This window comes from Heliangelus exortis, chromosome 2 (assembly GCF_036169615.1).
Source record: "Heliangelus exortis chromosome 2, bHelExo1.hap1, whole genome shotgun sequence".
NCBI lineage: Eukaryota > Metazoa > Chordata > Aves > Apodiformes > Trochilidae > Heliangelus > Heliangelus exortis.
In genome coordinates, this window is record NC_092423.1 from 41,015,705 (window position 1) to 41,042,976 (window position 27,272).

Here is a 27,272-nt window from a genome sequence, read left to right on the forward strand (position 1 = left end):
TTTTTCATCACCATTAAAGCACTTATTCAGAATGTGGGTTTTTTACCCTCTTGGCTGCAGAAAGCTTAATCCACATTTCTTTCTTCTTTGAAGAAGCCAGCAGACTGTAGGGTGGTTTGGGTGGGCACTCTCACACCTTTGGCTGCCAAGAGCAGGAGTTTCTCAAAGCCAAGGGAATGGAGCCTGCATGGCACTACGGGTCAGTGGTCAGGGCATCCCTGTCTTTTGGTCCTGTTTTACAAGCTTTGGAGTACATACTGATTCAGAAAAACTCAGAATGAATGAACAGCAGAAAGAAAAGGGTGGAAGAAGCAGGGGAAAAGGTTTTTTTGCACGTTGCCTTTAACGTTGTACAGTAACACCATAGCCATGACACATGCTTGGCCCTCCCAAAGCATATGCTTTTTCATCAGGAAACATCTGTGCTAATACAAGCCAGGTGGTATCTTTGAGCCAGGTCTCAGTTATGCAAACCAAGTGATCATATCCATGACCAAGTGATGGACACTGATATTAGCCACTGACTTTGAAGGAAGCAATTTAGCCCTGATCAACTAACTTTGTGGTGTGTTTGGTATGCCTGTGTGCAAGCACAAATCTGTTTTACGAATACATATACATATACACATACACATACATATACATTGTATGTCAGTTTTACAAAGCCAACCAGTCCTGAATATTTTGATGAAACACTGTTGGCATATCTTGAATAATTGGCAGAATATCAGCCAAAAAATAGTTCCAACACAATTTTCAAAGCAAATCTCATTTTCTTCCCTAAACAGAATGAGGAGATACTGATTTGTTATTTACAGAATAAGCAAACAAACATGGCACTACTGCCTTTTAACTCTTGAGGCTTGCATAGATGAAAAATGGCTGGAGCAGGAGGGGAGGGAGTTGCAGCCTGTTATTTTTAGCAGTGCCTTGTGTGGCGCTTCATTCTTTTTCCAGGGCTGTTCCTGGCTAACTTTCCCATGAGTTTTTAACCTCTTGCTCTTGTTCTCTTATGTAACAGGAAACAGGCTGACAGGAACAAATAAAACACAGTGTATCTGATAGTCACACTCAGAGGAGCTGGCTGTGTTAGTTAGCTCTACCTCCGTTTCTCCAAAGCAGATACATTTGGAGATTCAGATGTGCCTCAGCTCCTCTCTAGTTGTTTGCCAGGAAGCAGCGACTTGTCCGTGGCCAGCAAACAGCACCAAAGTACAGCAAATATGAGAAAACAGATGAATTTCTTTTAAGGTTGAAATCTGTGGAGGTGCCATGTCCTGGGACTGTGGATTTAAGTATCTGTTTGCTCTTTCTCCCACCCTAAAGGCAGGGGTTTTGTGCAAGCTCCAGGGAAGAGATGACATCGGAAGGATCGAGCTGGTCCAGAAGCTGGCGAGAGAGAACTGCCAGTTTTTGCAGGCGGATAGAAAACCACCGGAGAAGGCAGAACAAGTAAGACATTTCTTGTTTGGGTTTGCTGTTTCTTTATGGTAGGGGAGGGAGATTTAGGTCAGAAAACTGAAATGACAAAGCTGAGGGTCAGAATCCAGGGCACACATTAGTCATGGAGCCGTAGCTGCTCTCCTCTGGCATTTATATTTCTCTGAAGTGCATTCAGTTCAGTAATTGTCAAATTATTATGTTGTCATTAGCTGTCGCTTGCTGTTACTAGTATCTTACACACATGAGAAATAGCAGATGATTTCAGGATGCTTTCTACCAAATTTTTGTTAGTGATTATGAAATACTTGGGGTTTAGTGTATACTTAAATAATGTATAAGGTATACGAATACTTCAAGTGCTTACTTTAAATCAACTAAAAATTACTTTGCTTCTCGTATATTTGGGTACAGGTACTGTCTGGAGCTTTTCAGTGTGAATTAAAAAGAATGGTTTGGATTCAGAAGTTTCTTTAAAAAAAAAAAGTGGTTTCAACCAAAAGTTACACTGAAGAAAGCAGCATTCTATTTAATGCTTCTGAAAGCACTTATTGAGATGTTAATAAGCAGACTGAAAATGCACTAAAACTTGACTGCTATGCTTATAGCACAATGTATCCTAATTTTGTTCTCCTGGTAAAAATTTCTATTCTGATTGCATATTCATCTAAAGGTGCCCAGGATAATAACTGCGAGAAAAAACAAAAATCTCAGCCAGTCCTCATGTGGCTTCCTTTAATATATATATAATTTATTCCATTTTCTGATCACTGGACAGTAGAAAAAGAGGCATGTGCTTTAGCAAAGAAATACTTTTCAGCTCATCTGCAAGCTCATTCCTATTGAAGTAAGGCTGCACAAAGGAAGAGAGAAAGATGAAATCTTTTTGCAGAGCTTCACGCTGTTCTGTTTGACAGCATATAAGGTCTTGTCTGGTGTAGTTAAATATGTAACTATATCAGTAGGTGTGCATGAGAGAGGAGGGTAATTAGCCAGGCTCACACCCCAGAGATTGAATTGTTCCTCAGCTGATCCACTGGCCATAGACATCTGACAGCATTTCGATACATCTTGCAACCTTATCGGCAAAACGCAATTAAAAGTTTAGGTGCTTAAGTAAAGAAGATTTGAAGTCAGGGAAGGTTTCTAATTGTGTTTCAGGATTTGGAAGCAAGATTACAGATGCTGTGGGTGTAGGGGAGAGAGGAGTGTTGGGGACTTAAACTCCAGAAATTCAGTGGATGTTTTTGCTGCTTACTCCCATCATAGCAAAGGGTGCTGTGGTGTCAGCTGCAGCTCTCTAGCTGCACAGATTACAGTACAGTTCCAAAAATGGAAAGGAAAGAAGTACTCAGCTTTTCTTCTCCTTTGACAAGTATGGTACTTAGCCATTGCTTCTATTTAGGAGATGAGTGACTTCAGTTTAGCAGGAGCTAAAGCAAACTGCTGAGCAGTATAATGCAGAAGTCACTGCTCTTGGGGAAAGATGTGCCTTTAGACCTAGGAGATGACAGGACAGAGAAATGTCACCTGAGAGACTGCAGAAGCCCAGGTCATTGATTGTCTGCCCTTTATTTCTGCGTGGGGAATATCTTGCAAGTAGTGCTAATATCAAGAAGTTATGATGTTCTGCACCTTGCTGGTTGTTGTACCAGGGGGATGACTTGGCTCTTCCCTACAGTTCAGGCATCCCATGCTCAGATGTAGGAGAGACCTTTAGTCCTCGGTGTGGATGTATTTGCTAAGTCCCCCACCAGTCTGTTGATTTCATTAGGGATGGTCACCAAAAAGGCATTACTGAACAGGGACAAGGTCTGTCTTACGATTCTGAGTTTAGCTGACTCAGATGATTTACTTTCACTGGAAAAATCCCACACTTTGCTGTGGTGGGGGTAGTGGGTCACATACGTTCAGGAAACTGTGAGCTTCCATCCCTTCCTCTCCCACCCTTCCTCCCTTGTGGTCTGAGAGCTTCTCTGGCTCAGGTGCAGGTGGCAGGATTTGGCTGGCTGGGCAGAGTTCACTGCTCTGGGCATCTGTTCTCTTTCTTCTCCAAGAAGAACAGCAGTGGGCTGGATTGTAGTGAGTACTGCTTGGATGTAAGCTTTCAGGCTTTCCAGTCTCATCCTGCTGCTCCAGAAGTGATGGCAGATTCACTGGCATCGGCTTACTGCCCAGTCCCTTGTGCTCTCTCAGAAGAACAACATGTTCAGGGTGTGGTGTCCTCACAAAATTATGTGTAGCATGCCTATCTTTTTTATTATTATTATTTTAAATTTTTTTATTTATTTTTAAAAACATAACACTCTTAAATTAGTTTCTGAGAAACACAGGGTCATGGGCACTCTATGTAGGCAGGAAAATGGAGCTGTTCTGCACATTCTCTATAGGGCCCTCATTTCTCAGCAAATAACCCCACGCTCTGGCTTTCACCAGCTTTCCCTTCTGGGGAGCTCAAACTCTGCTTTTACAGATGATCTGGCTTCCTCAAAGGGATGGCATTTGGTCTCTAAGTGAAATGCCTGAACACTATGGAAGGTCCTCTCCCTACTCTGGGAAAGTCGGCTTGCTGGGCTGGGCTCCTGGTAGCCCATCTGAGAGCAGCAATGCTGATGGTTTGCAGGGCTGTGGGCTTCAGTCAGCCCAGGACAATGTTGCTGTCTGAGGCTGGGGGCTTTGTAACCCCCCTTGAGGTAAAGCTGTTCTTTCCAAGATTGCCAAGGGGGAATTTTTGCCCAAGGCAGAGTTCTGGTTCGTTTTCCTGTAGGCATATGCAAAAAATAATAAAATAAAATTAAATTATATAGTTTTAAAAATTCCCAACCTGAATGCAGGGTTAGAATTGTCCGTACACATAATTCCTGTTGACACATCTTATGTCCCATGCAGGTAATGGGAAATGGAGGCAGGGCTCCTCTGGTGCTGCTTGTTGTGTTTCTAAAGCTGGTCTCTTCAGATAGTACAACCTCACACTGTTTTCCAGCATGAACAGCAAATAAAAATGCAGTATTATTGGGCTTTGCTAATTGTTGTGCTTTTCTCTAAAGAAAGGAGAGCTGTCAGCCTAACTGAACAATTTGGTACCCAAAGACTCCGAGTATTTTTTTCCTGTGCAGTGAATGAGGTGTGGAGCTGCCTGGAGAAATAATTCTCTTTGTGTTTGTAGCGTTCTGAATGTGATGGGGAGCCAGGCTGTGAGGAGGACTGGTAAACCCTCCTAATCATTCAAAAATCTAGTGACCATCTTCATTTGAGTTTGAGGACAGAACTCTGTGAGTCCTGTAGGAAAGGCAGATGACATGGATACACAGAAGTCTGTTTTTCAAGAGCTTTTTTGGCAGGTAAAATGCTTAATCGTATGGTTCAAGGTGTGGTGTTGCAGGCTGTGCCTGGTGGCCTGCAGTAGGCAGGTGAAGCATGGATTAGAGCCACTGGTTCAGAAATAGATGAAATTTAATTATTTTTTCTCAGAAAAAAAAATCTGAAAGAGGGAAAATACATGACAGCTAGGTGGTTCACTGGAGGAAACTGCTCAGTTTGGAGCTGTGGTGGCAGAAAGAAGGGATTCTTTCAGTTTGGCTGTGTTCTGGAAGGTGTAAATTGGGATATATATATATATATATATATGATGATCATATACATACATATATTTTATTCATAACTTAAGCACCCAAATCAGAATGTCCATATTGCTTTTTTTCCAGGTTTCTGGTATTTCTTTTAAGGTGTATGGTCTGGATAAAAAAATTTTCTGAAAAACATCCTATAATTTAAAAAGTTTTGTGCGTAAGCTTTATTAAATGTGAGCTAGTTATTTGTTTCTGGCACTGCAAACTTGCTGTGACCAGGTTAAACTGGTTTATTGGAACTGAGATTGTTTTTCTGTAGTACACTGTGCCAGGTTCCTCTCTAGTGAGTGTAACATTTGCAAAGTGCTCTTAGTGTAGTGGTGCTCACAGACCTGTAGAGAACAATAACTGAAGTACAAGTGATTTTTTTTCCCCTTTCACACTTGCTTGTGTGTTAGAATAAGTTTTTTTATTAAAGCACTGAACCTACCCTACATGTTATGTTTCCTAAGCTTTGGGTTTCCTAACGAATGGAAAGCAAATAGTAGTAAATAAGCTTCTAAATAGGCAGATAAGCTTTTCCTCTGTGCTGTTTTATTCCTACAATGAGATCCACTGTATTGAAAAACAGATAAAATGAAATGGTTGTCTAAAATGCGCAGAAATTATTAAAATATCAAATGTGGGCTAGAGAAAAAAATAAATATGCAAGCTTGCAGTTCTAATATTATCATTATATGCAAATCACACTCATAATTCCAGGGAAATGTAAAACTGGATATTTTGATATTATTTATATATTTCACTTTCTTAAAACAATTTCTTAAAATCGACAGAAGTACATGAAAAATTTTTGTTGAAATATTTAGGTATAGAAGAATGAGTTTGTGGGTTTTTTGTGGGTTTTTTTTTTTTTTTGAGAAGTTTATCTGCTGTTAACATTATTATAATATAGAAAGCAAGCTCTATACGGAAAGGCATTTGAAGTAATTTGCTATAGCTTTTTTTGCCCAAATATACATTTGAGATGCATTTGAGGCATATTTGCACTAAATCATATGATTTTAACTCCTTTTAAGCAAGTTGTGTAAATAATGCCTTCGCAATAGATGCAATAACTGTACAGTCTTTCTAGTTGTTATTTCAGTGAAGCATTGCACATCTGCTTATAGTAATTGTCTTAGCAAAACTGTAGAAGTGTTTTTTACCTCAGCAACATGGGGGAAATGGAAATATTATTTAGATTATAGTAGTGTTTTCATAGTGAGATCAACTGAATAAGCTTTCTACAAATTCACGGTAATGTTCAAAGGAAATTTAAGATTCTCTAATGTGTTCAGTAAAGAACTAAAGAATATTAATTCCTTTATTCAATGATAGAAATTATATTCTGGGCTGTGCATCTTCCAGTATTTCTGTGCATCAGTGGGGAGGGAAATATTTCCTAAATCCACCTTCTAATTCCTTTACAGATTACTCTATATATTAGTTAGAGTTACATATTGTTGACAAGTATTTAAGTACAAACAGCTTGAATACATTGATTCTGTGACTTATTTCAAGATGAAAGAGTTATATTGTAGGGAGGCAGGTGTATTTTCAGAAGGACAACAGGTCCTGCAGAGCAATTTTGTTAATTTACTGGGTACTACCTTCTGTAATCAGTGGTCTCATTAAGAAGACAGATGATTTGCTCATTGAAGCAGGTTAGTGGTTGGGCTGTTAAGAAGGCTTACAGAAGAAGATTAATGATTCAGAGCCTCAGGTAGTGCAGATTACTCATGACTGAGGAATTTCTTGAGGAAATTCTAGCCATGACACATCAAGGTTATTTTAGGGTGCATCTACTTGTCCTGCTGGACGCCTGCAAGGAGAGAAGAATGAAGGTGAGGACGTGTCCAGAGCTGTGGTGTTGCACTGGTGTACTGCTGAACTGATGGTCAGCAATCAGGGCTCTGATGGAAAAATATGCTTTAAAATAATGACTTCAAGTGACATCTGAATAGTCATTGACCAAAAGCTCTGCTTTTTGTTCTTAAGAAGTAATCATGACTTTTGTTGGGTATCTGTTCTGGCAAGGTTAGGTTTGTTGGATAGCTTGAGTGCAGATTTATTGCTTTTGGAGGCTTTTCTGCATCTCTTGAAAAACTGTGGATCAGATGGATGTAAAAACTATAGCATGTGAATGTTTTTGCAGAACCTTTCATGACTTGAGTAGCCATGAAATGATACAGATATCTGAAGTCACTGAAGCAGAACATTTTTAGCATGTCAGCAGGAATTTGCTCTTTTTCCTTCTTACCCCTTAGATCTGCCAGCATTAGAAGATCTATACCAGAGTGAGATGATAGCTTCTATCCTTGACTTAGTGTTTAACTAGAAGTCACAAAAACCCCAAAGAGTCTATCACTAAGCTTGTCAGCTTATAGTTACATGCTGAGCAAGAGTAATTAGTTAAGAGGTAGGTACATGATTGCTGTGAAGGTACCCTGAAGTTCAAGTCTCTGGTCTGAATCAGGAGGAGCAGAGATTTAAATCTAGTCTTTCATCTGCTGGAATGAATGCATACCCCCAGGTGATCACCTGTTCTTCATAAGCCAACCTCTATCTTCTCAGAAGAAAAAACTTCTGCAGGTCCTAGGATTTTTTTTCTGTGCAGAACAAGCACAGGCATCTTCTTGAAATAAAAAAAGCTTACCTGATACAAGCATCCTCCTGCTCAGGTGTAGGACTGGGATCATTTGGCTGCTAGGAAAAGATTTGTTTCAGTCTCTTGCAACCCATGTATTAAAATTATAAAAACAGATATTTTTATTTACTGTATACTTTTCAGAGGACTTACTATTTCTTCTGTTGAGTCTATTTAATGTGGCCAGAGTTTTGGAGGAGGATACCCTCTTGCCAGGAATGCAACATAGCAGTGAGATGTCATGGTCCTTTCTGTAAAAATAAAGAACTTGAGAGCAGTCATGCTTGTGCTCACATGAAGTGTTTTAAGCGCAGTGTAGGAACATGCCAAGTGAGAAGCTCACTCTTTCCCTTTGAGTCAAGTTACATAGTTCCATAATACTTTCTTTCCTCTGGATTCTTGGCCTAGTGCTTGAAAGAAAAGAAAGATGAATATGCTTTTCTTTGATTTATTCTGTAACATTAAACTCCTTTGTATAGAAGGAAATTCCATGTACACATTTTTCACGCTGGGCTTTCTTTGGTATGGAACAGTGACTCATTCTTGTATGGGACAATACCTCAGCTACTGGGCTGAAAGGGGTAAAAAGGACATGTGGTATTTAGTAGGACAAAACCCGGGAGTCAGAACACTGAGTTTTAATTTTTGACTCCATTGGTTATCTAATATGTAACCTTCTTGAAATCGTGTCACTTCTCTAGGGGGATATTATTTTAAAAGCTGAGCATAACTAAGGCAAAAACAAGCAGTAGCAGTCACTTTACAGTCTCCGGGTCTTTGGTAGCATCCCTGACCCAACTGCTTGTCCCCCATCCTTGGGCTGCCCCATGTTGTGCTGCTTAGTGAAGACACACAGAGAATAATTCACCTGAAAAATAAAATAAATCCACTTTTCTTGTGGGGTTGTCTTCTAGCTGGGTTAGTTTCCCATTAGTATTCCCATGGGGTATGGGAATGCAGGTATGCAGTTGGAACAAGATGTGTGGTGTTAGGGCTGGCCCTCACTGATGAGAGCTTTTCTGCAGCTGACAGAATAACACAGCCTTCTTCATTTGTGATTTACCAAAACCAGAAACCTATCTGCGTCAGATTAAATGTCCTTACGCCTTTTTTTTTGGTGGTGTAGTTTTAATCTAGATCCTGCTTTTCACCATGTGGCTTTGTGAAGGCTTGCATGCACAAATGAGAGGGTGAATGATGAGTTGGGGTCAGCAGCCAGGAGGAGAGAGAGCACAGGAATGCTGTTTGCTGTGAGCAGTGGGACTACACAGTCCCTGGTTCTGCCTTCTGCTGCGTATGTCGGTGTGAAAAAGCAGAGAAACTCTCATAAAGCTTTCACCTGCTGGTTACCACTGTCCACTGCTTCTGAGTTTCTCTCCAGATGCACCTCCTATGTTTCTAGGCTGTCCAGAGGCTTACATAAAGGTCATCTATCACTTTCTCCCTTTAAAGAAGTGGAGATTACCAGTTTATGAATTCAAAGCACTTGCTCTAATGTTTTCCCGTCTTAGATTTACTGTTCTGTCCCTCTGTATGATCAATACATTTGATGATGTTCCGAATGTTCTTTTCTGTTTTTTCTGATTTGTGACATCAATAAACTTCCAGTTATGCTGATGATACAGTGGTTGTATCCTGCTGTCTACCTCTGTACAGTTACTTCTGCACTTGGTCCAGGGAACTCTGAATAACAGAAGTGCCTGGATCCCTCTGTCAAGTTAGGGAAATTGTTATCTAAATTTGAGAAAATTAAAAGAGAAGTTGATAGTGCTTTGAAGAGGTACCATGCAAACGTTAAGTGGGAAATGCAAAGCAGTTCCTGAAATCCAGGAGAGGTAATTTTGTCTTTCCCATTTCAGTGGGGCACATCTTTTCAAGTAACTCATTATTTTACTAGACTTTTTGCTTGGAATTTATGCCAGTCAAGGATATCTGGCTTCAGCTCACAGTGTGGGCCTGGCTGAGAAGAAACAGCCAGGAAACTCTAACTGGGAAGCATTGATAAGCCAGAAGCTGATGGCTGTTCACTACATCATCCTCTTTGGAAGTTGTCTGAGATTTGGTAGCCTGCCCGGATATCAGAGTCATGTAAGAAGAATTCAGTGCTTTAGGTCTCCTTTTTTTCTCCAATTCTCCCAAATAATTTCAGGAAGAATCTTCAGTTTCACTGAAGTGGAGATTTGGGACAGTAATGCAGAAGTTACATGGCTATTTTCTTTAGAGATGTGGACATGTTTCTACATGTCAAGCCTTCCTGCTCTTTGGAGTAGAACTGCACCAGAGCCAGTTCTGTAGTAAGGTCTGCACTCTATGCTGAGGTCAGTGTGGTTCCTGTGGCAGGATGCTGTGGAGTCACTGAGGCTTCCTTTGGCATCAAGTGCTGCTGGGCTGGCACCACAATGCCCCCCAACCGCCAGAGCAACCCAACTTTCTGCAGAGATCTGACAGCCTGTGTCAGGACTTCACAGGAATAAATGCCACCAGCATTTGTCAAGATTTGTGCCTGCCAAGCAGGTTCTGGAGACTAACTTGAGCATGCTGGGGTGAAGATTCAGCCTTCCCCTTACATTCAGCTGCCTCTTCTGTACCAGAGTCAATCTAGTTGCGCTGGGGGATTTTTGGAAAAAGGGCATCTGTAAAGTGTTTGTCTGCCCACAGTGCTGAAGCCTCCTCCACAGCAAGAAGGGAAGGACAGCTTGACCTTTTTTTTTTTGGCAGGCTTCTTTTTTTTTTTCAGGATTTATTTATTTTGATCAGGAGACATCCCTTAAATCTGCAGATGTTGTCCTTTTGCTGTGGCTGCTCTGTCACTCACCATGCCTGCATTTTAAGGCTTAATTCAGCTCCTGCTGATGTTAATAGGTATTTTTTGGTGAGAGCAGGGTATAGCCCTTAGGGTCTAATGCTTCTGTCGTGCCTTGGAAGGTGGCTGCGTTTTGCAAGATGTGCTTGACACACGGTCACCTGTGGAGAATGCTGATTTGGTAGCAGTTAATACACCACTTGCATTCATTTTTCCAGGTTGTATGTGGCAGCTTAAAGAGCAAAGGAATGAAAACCCAGGCGATTAGTGGTATTTTTGCTGACTGTCTTCCTCTAAATCAAAGTAGGTATTCCCCTCTCCTTCCTCGATTAGTGTTCCTACTGCTGTGTGTGGCACCTCCTATATTCTAATTCACAGCACGTGAAAATGAGGTCTTGAGTGCAAAGGGATGGATTTCGTTTTAACTACCCAGTGAAAAGTTTTAATTAGACGTTTCATGTGGAAACATGAAACAGGGCTTGAAATTAGCAATGACCTTGCGGCCTTCCTCAAATATATTTTCTGATACTGTGAGGCAGGCAGTTCCCAGCTTTTTTTGTCACAGGCTGGAACGTGCACATCTGAGCGGAGAAGGCTCTGACGTGTGGGAGCAGCAGCAGTTGCTGGTTGCAGGAAAAGGTACTTTAGTCTCACTTGGTGACTTGGAAAATAATAGAATGACCTAACTCAGGAAGAGCATGAATAGCAGCTGGTATTTCCTTCAGCAGCTTGCTGGTGATCACACCTCACATGGATTTCCAAGCTCTGAACTTGGGTAAGACCCAATCAGGGGGTGATTCTGAACTGCATAGCCCTGTCTGAGCAAGGGAAAAGGCACACAGCTTTCATCCCTTCTTTGGCTGTGCTGTCAGCTCTGTCCCCTGCCAGCCTGGCTGTCACTGTTGTCTCACCTGGAGTGGCTGGACTGAGATCACCACTGCTTAATTAGTCTCCATTTTCTCTGGGAGGTGAAGGAAGTAGACTTGTGTGTCCTCTAATAGGAGCAGCATTTCTGCTTAGATCAGTGCTGGGGGCAACAAAGGAGAAACTGCTCTTTTGGTAGAGTAGGGGACAAACACAGACTGCAAATATGCATCACATTTTCAGCTTGGTTGCAATATCACAATGCCTCATCCCTTTTTTAGAGGCACTAATATTTATCACATCAATACAGTATCAGTTTAGGCCTTTTTGCTAAATATTTTCAATATTGCAAGTAGGAGATTATTCACCACAGGAACCTTTAAAACATGTATGTGGATACAACTACAGCAGTTGCATTGATTTAGTGTTTGCAAAATATGCTGTTTGGCCATATTTAGCAGGTTAATAGAGAGAATCAATGTGGTCAGGGTCAGCGGAGAAGACACTAATCAGAGCTGGCTGGAGTGGAGCAGTCAGAATTTCAGTTCTGACATGCAAAGCCTGATTGTTCAGGTCTCAAGCTAAAACCCAGACATTTTCAGGTCTGGATTTCTTTGTGTAGATAGAATATGGCTGGAAAGTGTACTTACAGTCTGGCTTTGTATCCTCATGTGTGAAACCTGAATCTTTGCAGTGGAATCAACACATTGATTCAGTCTGTCTAAATAATCTGTCAGTCTGTACACAGTACCTATAGCAAGCTAATCACTGGGCTGCACTGGTTTCTTTTTTCTTTCCTGGATTTGATGAACTTGTGTAAAAGGAGCATGTGACTTCTAAACAGAACTTCCTTTGCGGTGAGTTCTTTAGTCCTACTTCCCACAGAGGCAGAAGAAGAAAATTAAACCTGGGTAGAGGATTGTCCTATCTGCTTTATCATTGGCATCACAAGATTGTCCAGAGGAGTTTGAGCAGTGTCCCACTGGGAACCCATCAAATCTTGAACACTGCATGATGCATCTCAAACCTTTCTCAGGATGTCACCAAGGATATGATAGGGTGTTCCACCAAGGAACTTGGGGTGTTTGTGGTGCCCCAGTTCTCCCTCTGTAGAGATACATGCCTGTTTTTGCATGTGCTGTACATATTTATTCATTAAACAGACTACAAATCTTGCTGAAGGCAAGGCTGATCACTTACTAGTGAGCTGATCACTATTTATGAAACCTTTTTTCACTTTGTAGAACTAACCAATCATTTACACACAGTCTCAGTTGGTAACATAAAGAAGCTGCTTTCTCCTGGCGACCCATTGTGTTCTGACACTCCTCCTCTCATCAGGTTGTATCAGGTTTTCTTCTAGCAGTTTTTGAAAAGTTCCGTTCTCCTTTTCAGATCAGCACCTGAATCTCAGGCATCACAGCTGAGACCTGTGCAATATTCTGTAACCTTACTTCAGGGGCATCAGGGCTGTCAATGCCACCTTCCCCCTGCAGGCTGGCTGTTCACTGAGTTATCTTGCAGATAACTCTTTATAGGTACCCAATACCATAGCTGCCTCCCTGAAGAGGAAGGGTGTGTGGTGGAGTCAAGGTGTCAGACAGGGAGTTGGGAGCTCCTTGTCCTGAGCAGGATTCCTCTGAGACCTTGGGCTAATGACTGACAGTCTCTGTGCCTCAGATCCTTGGTTGTCCATGGAAGTGCTGCTTTCTGCTTTCAGGAATACTGGGAACACGGGATGCTCTCCCACACTGATGTGGTGTTTGTGTAGTTAGGGGTCACTGTCTGGCTCAAGGATGCCATAGATAGGTTCACAGAATCACAGAATTAACTTGATTGGAAAAGATCTTCAAGATCATCGAGTTCAACCATTAACCTGACACTGACAAGACCTTAACTAAGCCATATCTCTAAGTACTATGTCTATAAATTGACATTTGTAGACTGAAGCAGCTTCTCTTTTAGAGTCTCAACAGAACACTTCAGATGACAGATTTTTAATGTGGGACCCCCAAATCAGGTACTTTCTTAAAGGCAACCCTTATTTATGTGTGGTGGTTTTTTTTTTTGTTGTTGTTGTTGTTGGGTTTTTTTGTTTTTTTTTTTCCCCAGAGGAACAGCTATAGCCTTCATTTCAGGAGATGCCTGAAATCTGCCTCTCATTTCATTTCCTCTCATTTCATTTTAGACATTGTGTTGTACATGAACTGAAAGAACATGGCTCCAATTTTGCAACAGAGCTGTGGGTATCTGTGCTAATTTGTGTGGGATCTATAGCCATCCATAAAACAGAGTTGCTCTGTTCTTGCTCTTGGTGGCCATATGCTCCCTGTAATTCATCTGTTCTCACTCTCCCACCCTCAGCTGTTACCCAGACACACATACAAGAGTGAACATACAGTTATGACTATTTCTTCTCTAGTGCAAAAACTTAGTTTTGTACAATGCAGCAAAAAAAAAAACAAGACTACAATTCCACTACAACATTTTCTTTTTCAGCTGCAGTTGCAATGCACTTAAGCTCTATCTAATATTTGCTGGTTAATCGGTTGACACATACACACTTTTCACTGCAGTGACATGTAAATAGTAAATATTTGTATTAGACAAAAGCTATACAGTAAATCATGCATATAGCTGTTGTTTTAAAATGCTATTAGTTTTTAATTTTTTTGGTGTTCAATATGCATTAAGGATCCCCTAAGAATAGTAACAGCAAAAGAAACAACGATTTACTCATGTAATTAGGGTAGAAGTTCATGTCTTACCTGCTGTAAGAAGTAAAGGCTTCACATTCCAGCAGAAACAGCAACAAGCTCTAAAAGTTACTTGACCCTTGTGATGTGAAAAGGAGCTATAATCTCAAAGGCATTTGCAGTTTTCCTTGTAATTCATTAATGCTCCAGTGGCCGGTATTCCAGTGTTCTCAAACATGGAAAAGATCTGCTTCAAATGGTTGGGTGCCCAGCCTGTTTGAAAAAAAAAAAAATCCTATTGATGAAGATCTAATAGTACTTCCTATTCTGGGGATTCTTCATTTGGGCAATTTTGCTAATGCAGCACAACATGTAATACCAATATACAGAGTGACTTCTGTAACAAATAACTTGTTCCAATCCTTTTTGCTTTTTTTTTATTTTCCCATCTGGTTTGCCATGCACACATTAAGTGCTTGCTACAGCAAAACTTCTTCTCTTTCCTACCTGAGACAATATATTTAATGAATTTTACCTGTATTGCACTGTTAATGGCAAGGAGCTAGGAGGTAGCTCAAAATAGACGAAGGCTTTTACGAAAATGAAAGCCCCAAAGAGTTGCTTCATCATGGGAAAACACTGCCAAATGTCATGTGTGCTCTTGCTTTCCTGGCACACCCAATATAGAGAAATATTTTTATTTTTAGCATCTTGACATTCAGCTTTTTGACTTCCATTGCTTTACCACTTTTTAAGTATATGAATATTTTCCATTAAAATGCAGTCTTATGAATTTGCTTATATGGAAATAATATTTGAGATAATACAGAGATATAGATAATTAGAGGCTTAGATCATGCTGTACAGAAACATCTTAATCAGATCTAATAAAAACATAGTCTAATTTTTAATGAGCTAAAGCTTAAAATGTGATGAATTGGCAATGATTTTGTGATTTGATATTCAGAATTAATGTATACTGAATACCAAACGAATGGAAGTTACTGTGGACTATCATTGCTGCCTTTTTTATTTAGACCTTGAAAACCAGATTATGTTAGTATTTTCCCTTAGTATTGCTAACTTTGAAACGCAGTGATTAGGAAAAAAAAAACCCAAAAAACCAGTACTAAGGGTTAGCAATGTTTTTATTTCAGTTGTCCTGGGGGATCAGTTTGAGGTTTAAGGGGGTGGAAGGGAACTGTCTTCAAGATCTTCAAATAGCCTGAAAGTTCTGGTGATGACAGCACTTTAAATTGTCATTATCCTATAAATGTCCCTTTGTGCCACCAAAGCCTCACAGAGCTACAAAGAAGGTGACTGGGGAACAGGGTTTAAGTCATCTCAGGAGAAGCTGTTAGTGAAACCCTTTTGTTGCTGTGCAAACATCCTCCTGCACCATGGATGTGTGTCCTCACAAAACATCCTTTGGCACATCATTATTTTGGTAGGTCAGATGATTAGCTATGTGTAAAGTTTAAACTTCTTATGTCAAATAAATGCTCGTGAGCCGAAGGTATCATCCACCTCTTTGCTGGTGATTAAGAGGCAGCCACTGCACCAGTACAGACTAAGGGTAGATGAAGCAACATGCTTTGCACAGGATGAGTTTCCTCTGGAATAGACAGAGATATCAGACAGAGATAACAGGGTTTTTTTGTCTTTGCTAAGCAGGTAGTTACAGTTCAAACTGCATGTTCATTACTTTTACTGGGAGAAAAATCCTGGTGGAAATCGTAAGGTTGGATTGTGATCACTTGAATTTTAAGGAAAATTCAGAGGAAAAGATAAGCAACAACATCTTCTTAGGATTACCTAAAACCTAACTGAAACCTAATGTTTATATACCTAGGATGGTAAAGATTTTGCCCTTTTTTTTCCCCCAAGATAAATCATTGTGGTCTCAGTGTTTCTGGCTGCAGTCTCTTAATCCTCCAGTGCCTGTGTTAAAATTCAAAGCATCCATAAAGCACAGGTCCTCCTGACCTAGTGCTGTAGTTATGATGATGCATAAAATAAATCATTGCAATTACTGAGGCAGTCTCAAGCACTTAGTAACTCAGGCAATTGCTTCTTGAAACATGACTGAACTGAAGAAAGGATAATTAGTTATTTCCCAGGAGTACTTGGATATTGTAACCCTCTCCACAGGGTTCTATTAGGGAGTTAAGACCTGGTCATTTGTTCACACATCTCATTTTATCTTTCTTTTACTCAAATGCTCTATAACAGCTGATGAATGCTGGAATGTCTCCTCTTCACCCATGACATCTCCTTGCCTTTCAAAGTCCAGGTCAAATAGCAAACAACAAACTATGATGAAGTAAACAGTTTTAAGAAGTCATTACTGGGAGGACTTCTGTGATATGGCTACTTTCTAAAAAAATGTGACATAAAAATAATTTCCTGAGTAAGGCAAAAGAAGTTGGTCAGATGAGATCTCAGGCTTAGACACAAAAAGAGTATATAAACCTTTATAAAGCTATGAAGGTCAGAAGGGAATTGGTGCTGGAAATGGGAGAAGGGGATCAGGATTGGATATAAATGAGAGTTTTGACATTGTTTTGGTAACATCATCGGTGTTGGCAGGGTCTGGGTGGTCTGTGTTCTGCTGTCTGGTAGTGATTGGATGTAGTGAGAGGATGCAAATGGAATCATGAGAAGATGCCTGTCTGTGGAAATTTGCATCCCCAAGTGTAACTCTAGCTCGCCAAAGAAACCACTGTGCAAACACTGTGATACTGGAAGGTGACAAGTGGCATCGCAGTGTGGCTTTCAGTCTCTTCCTATACATTGACACTGCTTCAGGTGTCTCAGGAGGTCAAGAAAGAGGAGACATTTTTGAGGGAGGAAAGGAAGCTCTCTCAGGGAGAGGTTGTATGTTAGCTGCTGATAATATCAGAGCCTGGCAAGACGGGTAGCAGCTTGGTTCAGGGCTGACTCAAGGGTAGATCAGTTGTCCTTGTTTTGTGGGCTGTAACATCCATCAGAGGGGTAGGGCAGATGGCTGGAGGCGGTAGCAGCTCCAGCTGCCCCACTGCAATGTGCTGCTGCACGGCTGGCACTCTGTCAGGAAATTTTTTTTTTTAAGACTAGTGCTGTTATGAATGGTCTTCTGATGCCAGGGTACACTGACATTGAGACCTACACTGCCATTTGTAAGGTTTCATAGTCTTGATTGAGGCAAATCCTAGCAAAACATTAATTTTTTTTTTTTTCCAGTATTTTTTCCTATTCTCATGATAGATCCGGGTAAATTACCCCATGCAAAAATAACATTTTGGATTATTTATATCAATTTTTTGTTGAAGAGAGTGACATTGTGCATGTTCCTCCACAAAGGAACCATACTGTGCGGAGGAGGACACACAAGAGCATGAATGAGTGTTTACTCAAGATGCCTTGCATCTCATTGCATATACCATGTGATTTACCAGTTGCCATGGTAACGATGTATTTTTCATTCCATAACTTGAATAAATGTTGAGATTGCTCTTGTTATAACTAACTTAACCACCCTCGTAAAGTTGGGCGTGATTGTGTTATCTAAAGAAAGAAGAGAGGAAATTCACAACATTTAAAGAGAAATAATTTTTCAGAGCATGTAGCTAGTTAAGAAGCAGGTACATTATTCCATCTGGAACAACATAAATGTAAATTTATATGTTATTATTTAAAATCATAAATTCCAGAAATATAAAATATTATTTCAAAATGTGGTGACTGGCACTGTATATTTTAATGTAATTTTTGTTGTTTGTGACATTTTTTCTATCCAATACATGAAAATTAATACAAGAAATTATTTTATAGTATTATTCTTTACATCAGCATGCTAGGAAGCACTTTTTCTCTTTTCATGCCATAAAATTGCTTTATTTCTTATGTGCTATAACCTCCAATTTTGAATTAATTATTGCTGACAACAGCTGGTTAATTGTTAATCTGTTCTTTCCCACCTCTCATTATTTCTTTTTTACTTTTGCTAAATGTGGACAACAAACCTTGTACCCAAGCAAAACAAAACAAAAACGCCAAAACAATAAAAAGATAAAATAGGAGCCTTTAATTTGTGCCTGTGCATTTAATGTTAGAAAAAAAGCATCCTGTAGAGAAGCAATCTGATTTTTCTCTTTTCTATAGTATACTATTCATTGACATCAATGAGCATTTTATCCCACATAATAAATACAGAATCAAATCTCCTGCTGTTAGATGGAAGGACTGACTTCAATTTTTCTTTCTAATTGCTCTTTCCTTTCTTTTTGGCAGCCTTATTGCATTCTCTGTGCATTGCTGTCTACTTAGTATATGTTATCAAGTCTGAGAATGATTAGTGGCTTATCTGTTTTTGAATGATTTAGATGCCTGAATTAATTATCCAGAAAAGAACCATTAGAAAGCATTAGTAAAAAGACTCGCCATTTCAGGCTGTTTTGGAGAGAGTTAAACCCATCATCCAAACCAAAAAAATCTGTAGTTGCAGTGATTCATGCTTTTCTCAAAAAGAAATCACTGCATTATATCTAAATTGGTTTTAAAAAAAAAAACCACTAAAACACAGGATATAAACTTGTGACCTCTACTGTTGGGAGAGAGGTTAAATAAATGTGGTTTATTTTAAAAAATCAGCTTTGGATTTTTCTATATTTTTTTAAACTTCCTTACTCAGTCCTTTTTCACACTTGCTCTTTGAAGACAGAGTTAAACGTCAGTCCATTTGAGAGAGTTTGATTCTGGAGTTCTTGAAAATGATCCTGAGCTTGATTAAGTATTATTGGTTTTAGAGTTCATCATAAGCCTTTTGTGAGGCCAAAACCAACACCTGGGCTTTGCTGAGTGCTCTCAGCAAAAAAAAAAAAAATCAGCTTCATCCTTCTGAGAGAGTAATGCTTCAACAAAAAAGTATATGCCTTATAGTGATAAATGTAATGAGCAGCACCTCAGTTTAATGGACAAATGTTAGCCTTACTGGTTTGGAATTGTGCCTTATAATGTGGGCAGTGTATATATTTAATTTTATTTTGTTTTTATTGGAGTCACAGCATTGGCAGCATTGCGAGGTGCTATGGTCCTAAGGCAAGAGACAAAGATTTCTCTGACAGATAGTAAGTGGATAAGTAATTTTTAAAAAAAATTATATTTTACTTCACAACAAGCATAAATTGGAGTGAAAGGCAAAAAAAGGGATCAGCAATCTTGTCTGTTTGACTTAGGAATTGTATGTGTCCAGTGCTCATAATTAGAGCAATATAAGGCTGCTGGTGCCATATATTTACTGCCATCTCTCTTCCATTCCTTCAGGAGACCTTATTTAGCTCTACATTCATTGTAAAGGTTGCAAGGTCTTTGTTCAAGTGTCCTTACTAAGTTGAATATTAGTCTAGATTAATAAATTAAATCCACTAATGTTAGTGAGCTATCTTCTGCGGATTTTATTCATGTGTTTTTTAATCGTGTGGAAGCTGTATGGGGCTGCTGCTAAGTTCAATCCCTGTTAGATGTTAATCAAATTGTTATCTAGTTCCCCTCATATCCTAGTAATTTCTTGATTTTCACCCTTCTGATGTTAAAATTCGTCCCAAGTACAACTTCTATTTATCTAGTCAGTTGTCTTCTACTTTTCTTTTCCTAAGGCATCAGTAGAATGTGTTATCAGTCCTGGAATATCTGGGTTGAATCTGCAGTTCTCCCGAAATTCTCAGCACTCCTCCCCCTCCACAGCTAAGATATAGGTTCTACAGTGTTTATGTCATTTCCCTCAAGATTTTCTCTGAAGTTAAGGCTTGATCCCTGACATCACTGGAAGACACTCGCCAATAGCTGGGGGATTGAACTGTTGCTTCATCCCCTCCCTTCCCCTCTCCTCTCTCCTCTATGCAAAGGAAACCCTTGGCATCCCGTGTCTGACCCTTTGCCCTATGGGAGACTTTACATTCTAGGGGGAAACAGTGTTTCCAATTTGATTCTGGTGACAATAATAAAATTGAAAAGCTCCCTGAGGGCAGAAACACAAATTTAACTTCCCTGCCACTTACTTCGGGACCTGGACCTTCAGTCCCATTAACTCCTGGGGGGGGGAAGGGGGTGCAGGGGTCCTGCCAGCCTGGATGGACAGGATGTGGAAGCAGTGGGGAGGGGGCCCAGCAGGCTTCTTTCTCTTCAAACCAGTGTGTTCTGGCACTGTTTCAGCTGTAGAGAATCCACATTTTTTATTTTTTCAGTTTAAAAAAAAAAAAAGGATTACATTGGAAAAATTCCAACCAGCTCCATACCCCACCACATTAACAGCAAGGCCAATGGCAGGGGATGGTTGGCACCTGCCTCTTTTGTTCTACAGTCACCTTAATTTGCCCTGATGTGATCCAGATTTTTTATACAAATACAGATTCTGTGGGCCTACAGTTCTTCCATATCCTGGTATTTTTGAAGTAAGAGCTGCCCTGCCAGCTGTGAGAGAATGATAACAATATTAATACCATCCTCAAGTCTTTCGTTTCTCTGTCCCCACTCCCTCCCCCTTTCTTTTTGCCCTCTACTTTTGTATGGTTTCAGAGAGAAGGCCTCCTAGGTTGTCCTTGCCAAGGTGTTAGCTCTCTGTCAGGCTGTCAGATTTAGCTACTAATAGCTATGAAGAGCTTGTGCTCCAAGAAAGGGGAAATAGGAATGCACAGCATTCAGTTGTCTTAAAAAGACAGTTTTCATTATCTGACAAAGTTCTGAACTGTTAAGGTTATGCTATCACTACTAATGCTTTTTTCATGTTATTTTAGGAAGTGAGCCCTTTTCCTTGAGTTAGACATATTGCTTTCTTTCATTAAAGCCCCCTCTGTAAGAGTGCTCTCTCTCACCTTAAATTAGATTCTATTTGGAGGTAACTGGAGATTAGTACGGACAATTCATTCTCAGTTTAGGGCATTTCTTGCTACTAACCTGCAATGAAATGCTGTGTTAAGCTCCTTGTCTCTCACTCCTTTTGTCTTTCTTGAACTAAACTAATATTTCATGTTTTTTAAGTGGCCTGCACAATGAAACCCCAACCTCAATAGTGGTGGGACCACCTCTTAGGAACACCACACGACTGAGGGGGTTTTTTTCCCCCTTAGGGCCTACCCACAGCCTTTCTGCTCATATAAGGACTAGCATTTAGCAGTGCCCTATTCCCATGAGCAGTTTCTTTCTTCTTAGTAATAGAGAAAGCAGAAATAATCCTACTCTCAGCAGTTTTGGGATTACAGGCAAAAATTGAGTGCCTTGATGTATGACTGTGTAGGGATATTAATCTTTTCCCTGATGCCTCTTGTCTGTCATCTTTGTCTTACCAGCACTGTCCTTTTGACCCCTCTACAAGGGTAACTTGTTATTAATGTTGCCTTTGCTGCAGATACTCAGTATGCAGATGACAGCACCAACAGTTTTTCTAAAAGGGCTTATTCTGCGCATTATCTGATGTGATATTCAAAATTGGTTTCCGCAGTAAAGGATTTTGATTTTTTTTTTCCAGTGATGTGGCTTGTGCTCATATTGCTACCATTTGTGAAGTTGATAAATTCAGAACAGGTTGTCTTGAGCCAATTGTCTGCTCTTTTTTGTGCATCCCTGAGGCAGATAGGTCAGTCTGAGACCACCAAGAAGTTCTGGCATGTTCCCTTAGTGTCCTTTGCTGTGTGGAGGTGATGGCTGAATTGATTAAGGTGCTTTGTAGTTTTATAGACTGGTCAGAAGTTGCTGAGAGCCAAAACAAAATCACTGTGTTAAGACATTTTAATGTTTCTTCCAGTATACTGTGAATTAGCACCTGTTTATGAAAGCAGAATTAGTAACTGCAGTGGGAAACAAATACTGGAGTACAGAGAAGAAATGGAGAAAAGTTCATGAGGGGAGAAAAATCATAAAATGTAATATGCTTACACTTTGAGCTGTATTTTACTGTGAAATAGAATAACAAAACCTTAGTTAAGAATTTTTTTTGTTCTTAAAAATTGTCATTGGCAAAGCTGCTATGTTCCTGCAGTGCTGTGAGATAATTTTTCCCTTGAAATCTGGCAAAAGTGGTGATCATGCAACTGACTGAAAAATAGGCATTCCCATTGAAAACATTTTGTGCCCTGAAATTATAACTACAGATAGGCTAGTAGCTATTTTTTATTTTTGTCTTTCTAGAATAAAGAGAGGATAACTTGCAGAAAAACCACCCGTCTCTGCCTTATATAGCTGGGTTAAGCTGTGCTGGTGGCTTTGAGATGCTTTTCTCCTGACGTAGCTGAAAGTGAATCAAACCTCTTAATGTAGATTTTGGGCTCTTCTGAAACTCTGTGAAATGCAGAAACATATTCTGAGATGGATTATCCACAGTAATCAGAGATATTGTCGTCCATCTCCACTTCAGTTATGATGTGTTCATTTCCATTTTCTTCTCAAATAAAGAGGAATAGCCTATAAAGAATAGAATAATTTTTGTACATCTGTTTGTACTTTGGTGACTTTATTTCTGCAGTTTCCACAATAACAGATTCCAAGGAAAAACATAGTGAAGTGTAAGCAGGCAGTCATCTTTAGTCTTTGATGGATGCTGTCTGAAAGAGTGTCTCTTGCAGGAGAAACTGTTAATAGAGTGTTATGGATTCTTTTCTTTAAACTTTATTTCATGGCTGTAATATAAATATGTTTGTATTTTATAGCCAAGATTCATTTCATTGTCTGCTACTAGCATTGGCAAACACCTCACTCTGGAAGACTTCCATTTTCTATTGCTTCTAGGAGTTACTGCATTTTATCTGCTATTCTGAAAGGTGTCTGCCTCAGCCTATTTAATTTTTTTAATGAAAAATGCAGCCAGCATAATTCAGAAGCTGCTAAATGTAAGGTTATGAGTAAATACTGTTTTGCTATGTAAAAAAAAAATTCTGGCAGTACTTCTCTGGAAAGCTCTTAATGCCCTTAGACTTCTGAAGTGGGATCTAAAATTCCTTTGGGGAAGAGCCTTTGGTTTTTTGCCATCTTCATTAATATCTGCCCAAATCTGACCCAAGTTAGAGGCCAAAAAATGCAGTTGGTACATGCTCTGTAAAGAGTTTCTAGGGCTTTGCAGGTTAATATTTGAAGGCTCGGTAAGCTCTGAGCATGCTTTAGCCTGAGCTGTGAAGGTTTTTCTTTACAGCTGTAGCTCATGGCTGTTAGGGCTGTGCAGGCTTGTAGGGTGTAATGAGCCATGATGGAGCTCTGAGCTAAATCAGCTGTAACTCTGTAACTTCTGCTGTGTCCAAGCTACTTCGGGGTGGGCAGGTTTGGGGACCTCAGTGTCACTCTATGAAGGCAGGTGCACCAGGGTCCCAACAGGCAAGGAGGCTTTGTCTCAGCTTGGACTCAATCATCTGCTGAACAAGGCAGAGCTGTAGGGATGGAGCAGGGCATATTGGAAAAAAAGAAAAAAAGAAAAAAAAAAAAAGAAAAAAAAAAAAAGTGTTTGATTCAAAGGAGCAAATTTAAAAGAGTACCTGTCAGTATTTCCAGGTTTTTGAACTTCACTTCTCTTATCTTAATCAGGTTCTTGTAAATCTTCTTTTTGATGAGTAATATGTGCCAGGGATTGATTGTAATGTCCAAGCAAAAAGATACCTGCCCAGGAGAATAATCAGTGTTCTGAAATGAGGATCTTGTTATTTTGTGGCTCTTGTATTGCTCTGTCACCTGATTGAGTGCCTACCCTCTAGAGTGCCATCTCTACACTTGCACTTCTGAGACCACTTCCAGCCTCCATTCTTCACACCTCTTACATAGAAATACTCCTGTGAGTGCAGGGAAGTTCTGTGGAGTCATTGTTGGAGGGAGTGATCTGCCTTCAGAAGGCAAACAGCCCTGGGGAAACATTTGTGTATGCCTTTTTCTTTACTTCTCAAGGGCATGCCCTGGCACCAGCATCAAAAGACATAGAAGCAGAAGTGATCACCATTATATGATTGCATTGACTCAGTTTTACCAAATTATGCAATGAAAAGAAAATGTTCCTGCCCTCCATAACTCCTAGAGGTGGCAGTTTCGTTGTTATTTAATATGATTTTGAAGCAGATAGCCCGTGTAAAGTTTGCTTTGTTGCATGTTGCCTGAAGAAGATTCTTTTTCCATTTGCTCGGTTGTTTGGCAGCAGGAAGATCTGTCTGCAGCCTGGATTTTTCATGGTACGTTAAGTTTATAGGTGCCTTTATTCAGATTATCTCTTAATTGCTGTATTACTTCTTTACCTATTGAAACCAGCAATGAGAGGGTCTCTCTGAATCTTGGGTTTGCCAGGGTAGCTCTGGATCTGGTCTCTTTTTATTAAAAAGCAGATGAAGAGAAGTTGAAGAAACGTTTTGTCATTGGGAAGCACAAAGTTTGCATTGCTAGTTAGGGGTGTTTCAGCCTTACAGGCACTTCAGTAATGGCTAACACAAAGAAATCTTTGCACAGGTGTCCTGTCCCATGGAGGGATGATGTGTAAAATAATTTTTTTTTTTTTCAGTGAAGCACTCTTCTGAATATACCATGTCCAGAACCTACTGTTTTCTTCTGTTAGAAAGTAGAGCTATTCTCAGTGCTATTTCTAGCCATGGATGTTTATCATAGGAAGAGGAGAGGCAGCACATTCCAGGTGTTGGTTTTCCTGTTTTAATTAATTAAAAGCCCCAGCTCAGGATTTCGAGGGAGACTGAAATGTCCCTGACTGATATCAAGTTATTCATTGCTTTGGCTAGAAATTGGACTCTTCCCTGCCAATTGTAAATAACCCAGAAATCTAATGTCTTCCATAAGGAAGCCAGCATGCTATGGCTGTTTTCAACACTACCATATGTACCTCTGCTTTCTTCTGCCCCAGTGGTAATTCAGAGGGTCATTATGCAAAGCATAACCTGCACAAGTTAAGGCCCACTAAGCAAGGACTTCCAGCTGTTTCATTCCTATAAGCATATAAATATTTATACTACCCCAGGGTTCCTTTCATGCTGAAAATAAAGGTAGCACTTATCTGCTGTTAAAATATATTACCCAGGAGATAAATGACTTATGTCAGTATTAAGATGGATGAGAGGAGAGGAAAACTGAACATAATATTGGTCAGAAGATCCACCAAGTCCAGAGGACCTTGCTGTTTACTTAAAACTCCTGCTGGCTGAGGTTCATAGTGCTGAGTTTCTCTATCAAGAGATGATTAAGTTAAAGCTGTAATTAACATAAAATGTACTGGTTGACACACACACACACAGCACTTCTTGGACACTAGTTAAACTTCCTAGTGATGGGTAACCTGCACCATGGACTGATTATAACATCCAAGCAGGATGTGAATGGTGCTTTTGAGGGGACAACTGAGGCAGGGAGAGTCTGCACAAGTGACCTCCTCAAGGCCACATGTTAAGTGCAACAGGGACTCACCTCTGCTGCATCTCTGGGGCTCTACACCCTCCTGTCCCATCTCTGCAGGTTGCTTAAGCAAGGGATGTGTGGAAAAACAAAACAAAGTAAAATAAAATAACAACAATAAAATAAAATAAAATAAAATAAAATAAAATAAAATAAAATAAAATAAAATAAAATAAAATAAAATAAAATGCAAGGAGGGTTTGTTGTTAGCTGGCAGTATGATGAGAACATCCCTTGAGTCAGTCCTGACTTTTCAGGACTCAGGATCCTGCCTTGCTCTTCAGTACACACTGCTGTCACTTGGGGGCCCCTTGTATCCTTATCTGCTGCTGGATTTAGATGGAGAATGCTGAGAGAAGCTGGGTTTCCCTCCAGCGAGAATTAATTATTTCACAAACCATTCAAGATTCTGATAAATGAAGCGTGCCTTGATGCCATTTTAGAGTAATATCTGTAGCAAAGTCAGAACTCATGAAAATTGGGAAAATACATAGGATTTGTCTTTGTGTTTTGCTTTGTTGAGGTGAATTGTTGTTTCTTGTGGTATCAATGAAGGGTCTGACTGAACACAAAATTAAGCTGTGCATAAGTGGGATTTTAATGAAGTAGTAATTCTTCCCTTAAAGTGACATTATTTTTGAAAGAAGATAGCAAAATAAAGAAATTCTGTATCTCTTCCCCTTTTTCTGGACATAATTTAGGAATGAAAATCCAAATTGAGCCTGATTGGCCTTGTTTGTATACAATTTTTGTCCTTCTTGATAAAACAGATTGATTTTTCTTTTCCTTGAAACTTATAAAGGAAGAGGAAGAGCGTCATCAAAATCTTATCATTAGGGCACTTTATGCAGTTAATTTGCCTACAATCACCCAAAAGGTTTTTTGAAACTATTTCTCCTTGGTGAGATGCTGAAGCAGGAACACTGTCTTCCAGAACAGACCATTGTTAATGTCCTTTCAGTATCAGAGAGCTTTTGCCCTCCCAGTGCTCCCTGTTGACTTGCTGGCAGCTGCTCATGGATGTAATGTATATGGGCAGGCTTAAAATCCATTCCCATATCTGTGGGAATAGATGGTTTGTACAGATACAGCACCATAGATCATATATATGTCCCATATGTGCAGCAGCACGGAATGTCAGTGAGCACAGAAAAATGTGGATTGGGGTTCTCTTAGAGGCTGCCAGAGAAAAGATAGAGAAAGGGAGAGGTGTATTTTTTAAATAAACCTCCCTGTTACTGAATTGCTTTAATGATGCACCTGTTTCCTGTTCCATCTCTCTCTTTTGCCACTTCTTTCATTGCAGCTTTTCACATATGTAAGCAACAAAAAAACCCACGGCCAGTGAAATGGAAGATTACAATTATGCATCAGTATTCCTGTAACATGGCTGCTCAGTAATGTCCCCTGGGTGTTACAATGAATATCTGACATTAATTGGCTCAGTACCTGTATGTCTGACCTTGCAGAAATTTAATAGATCAATTGTACATGTTGTTTACTAATAAAGAAAACTTCTTTGGGGCAGGGGCTGCATCTTTGGACATGCTCTCACCACACCGACAATCAAAAGCAGCAATCAGACTCACTAGGTCTTGGAGTAAGGTATAAAAGAATAGAAAAGGGGATCACAAAGTGGTTTCTCTCCCTTCTTTTGCCAAGATCTGTTCCTCAGCAGCCCACTTGAGGTCTTTGTTACTGCTGGGTACTGTACACTTGATGCACAAGTACTATTTTTTTCTCCTAGTATTGCTTTCATACGTGTGTTTGACATACTGAACGATGTAACTAAACCAGGTCAGAATTAGAGG

General features: G+C 39.9%; 1 protein-coding gene across 6 annotated transcripts in view; it reads left to right on the top strand.

Moving 5' to 3' along the window:
* RAPGEF5 (Rap guanine nucleotide exchange factor 5) overlaps positions 1 to 27,272 on the top strand; it is a 157,628-nt gene that overhangs the window by 65,077 nt on the left and 65,279 nt on the right. For 4 of the 6 annotated variants that reach the window (XM_071735734.1, XM_071735731.1, XM_071735730.1 and 1 more), the window contains exon 9: positions 1,327 to 1,452. In XM_071735734.1, coding sequence (XP_071591835.1) covers positions 1,327 to 1,452 — 126 coding nt within the window. Of the gene's footprint in view, positions 1 to 1,073; positions 1,453 to 27,272 lie in introns of those variants that run through there. The other 2 variants (XM_071735735.1, XM_071735736.1) reach the window with 2 other exon arrangements.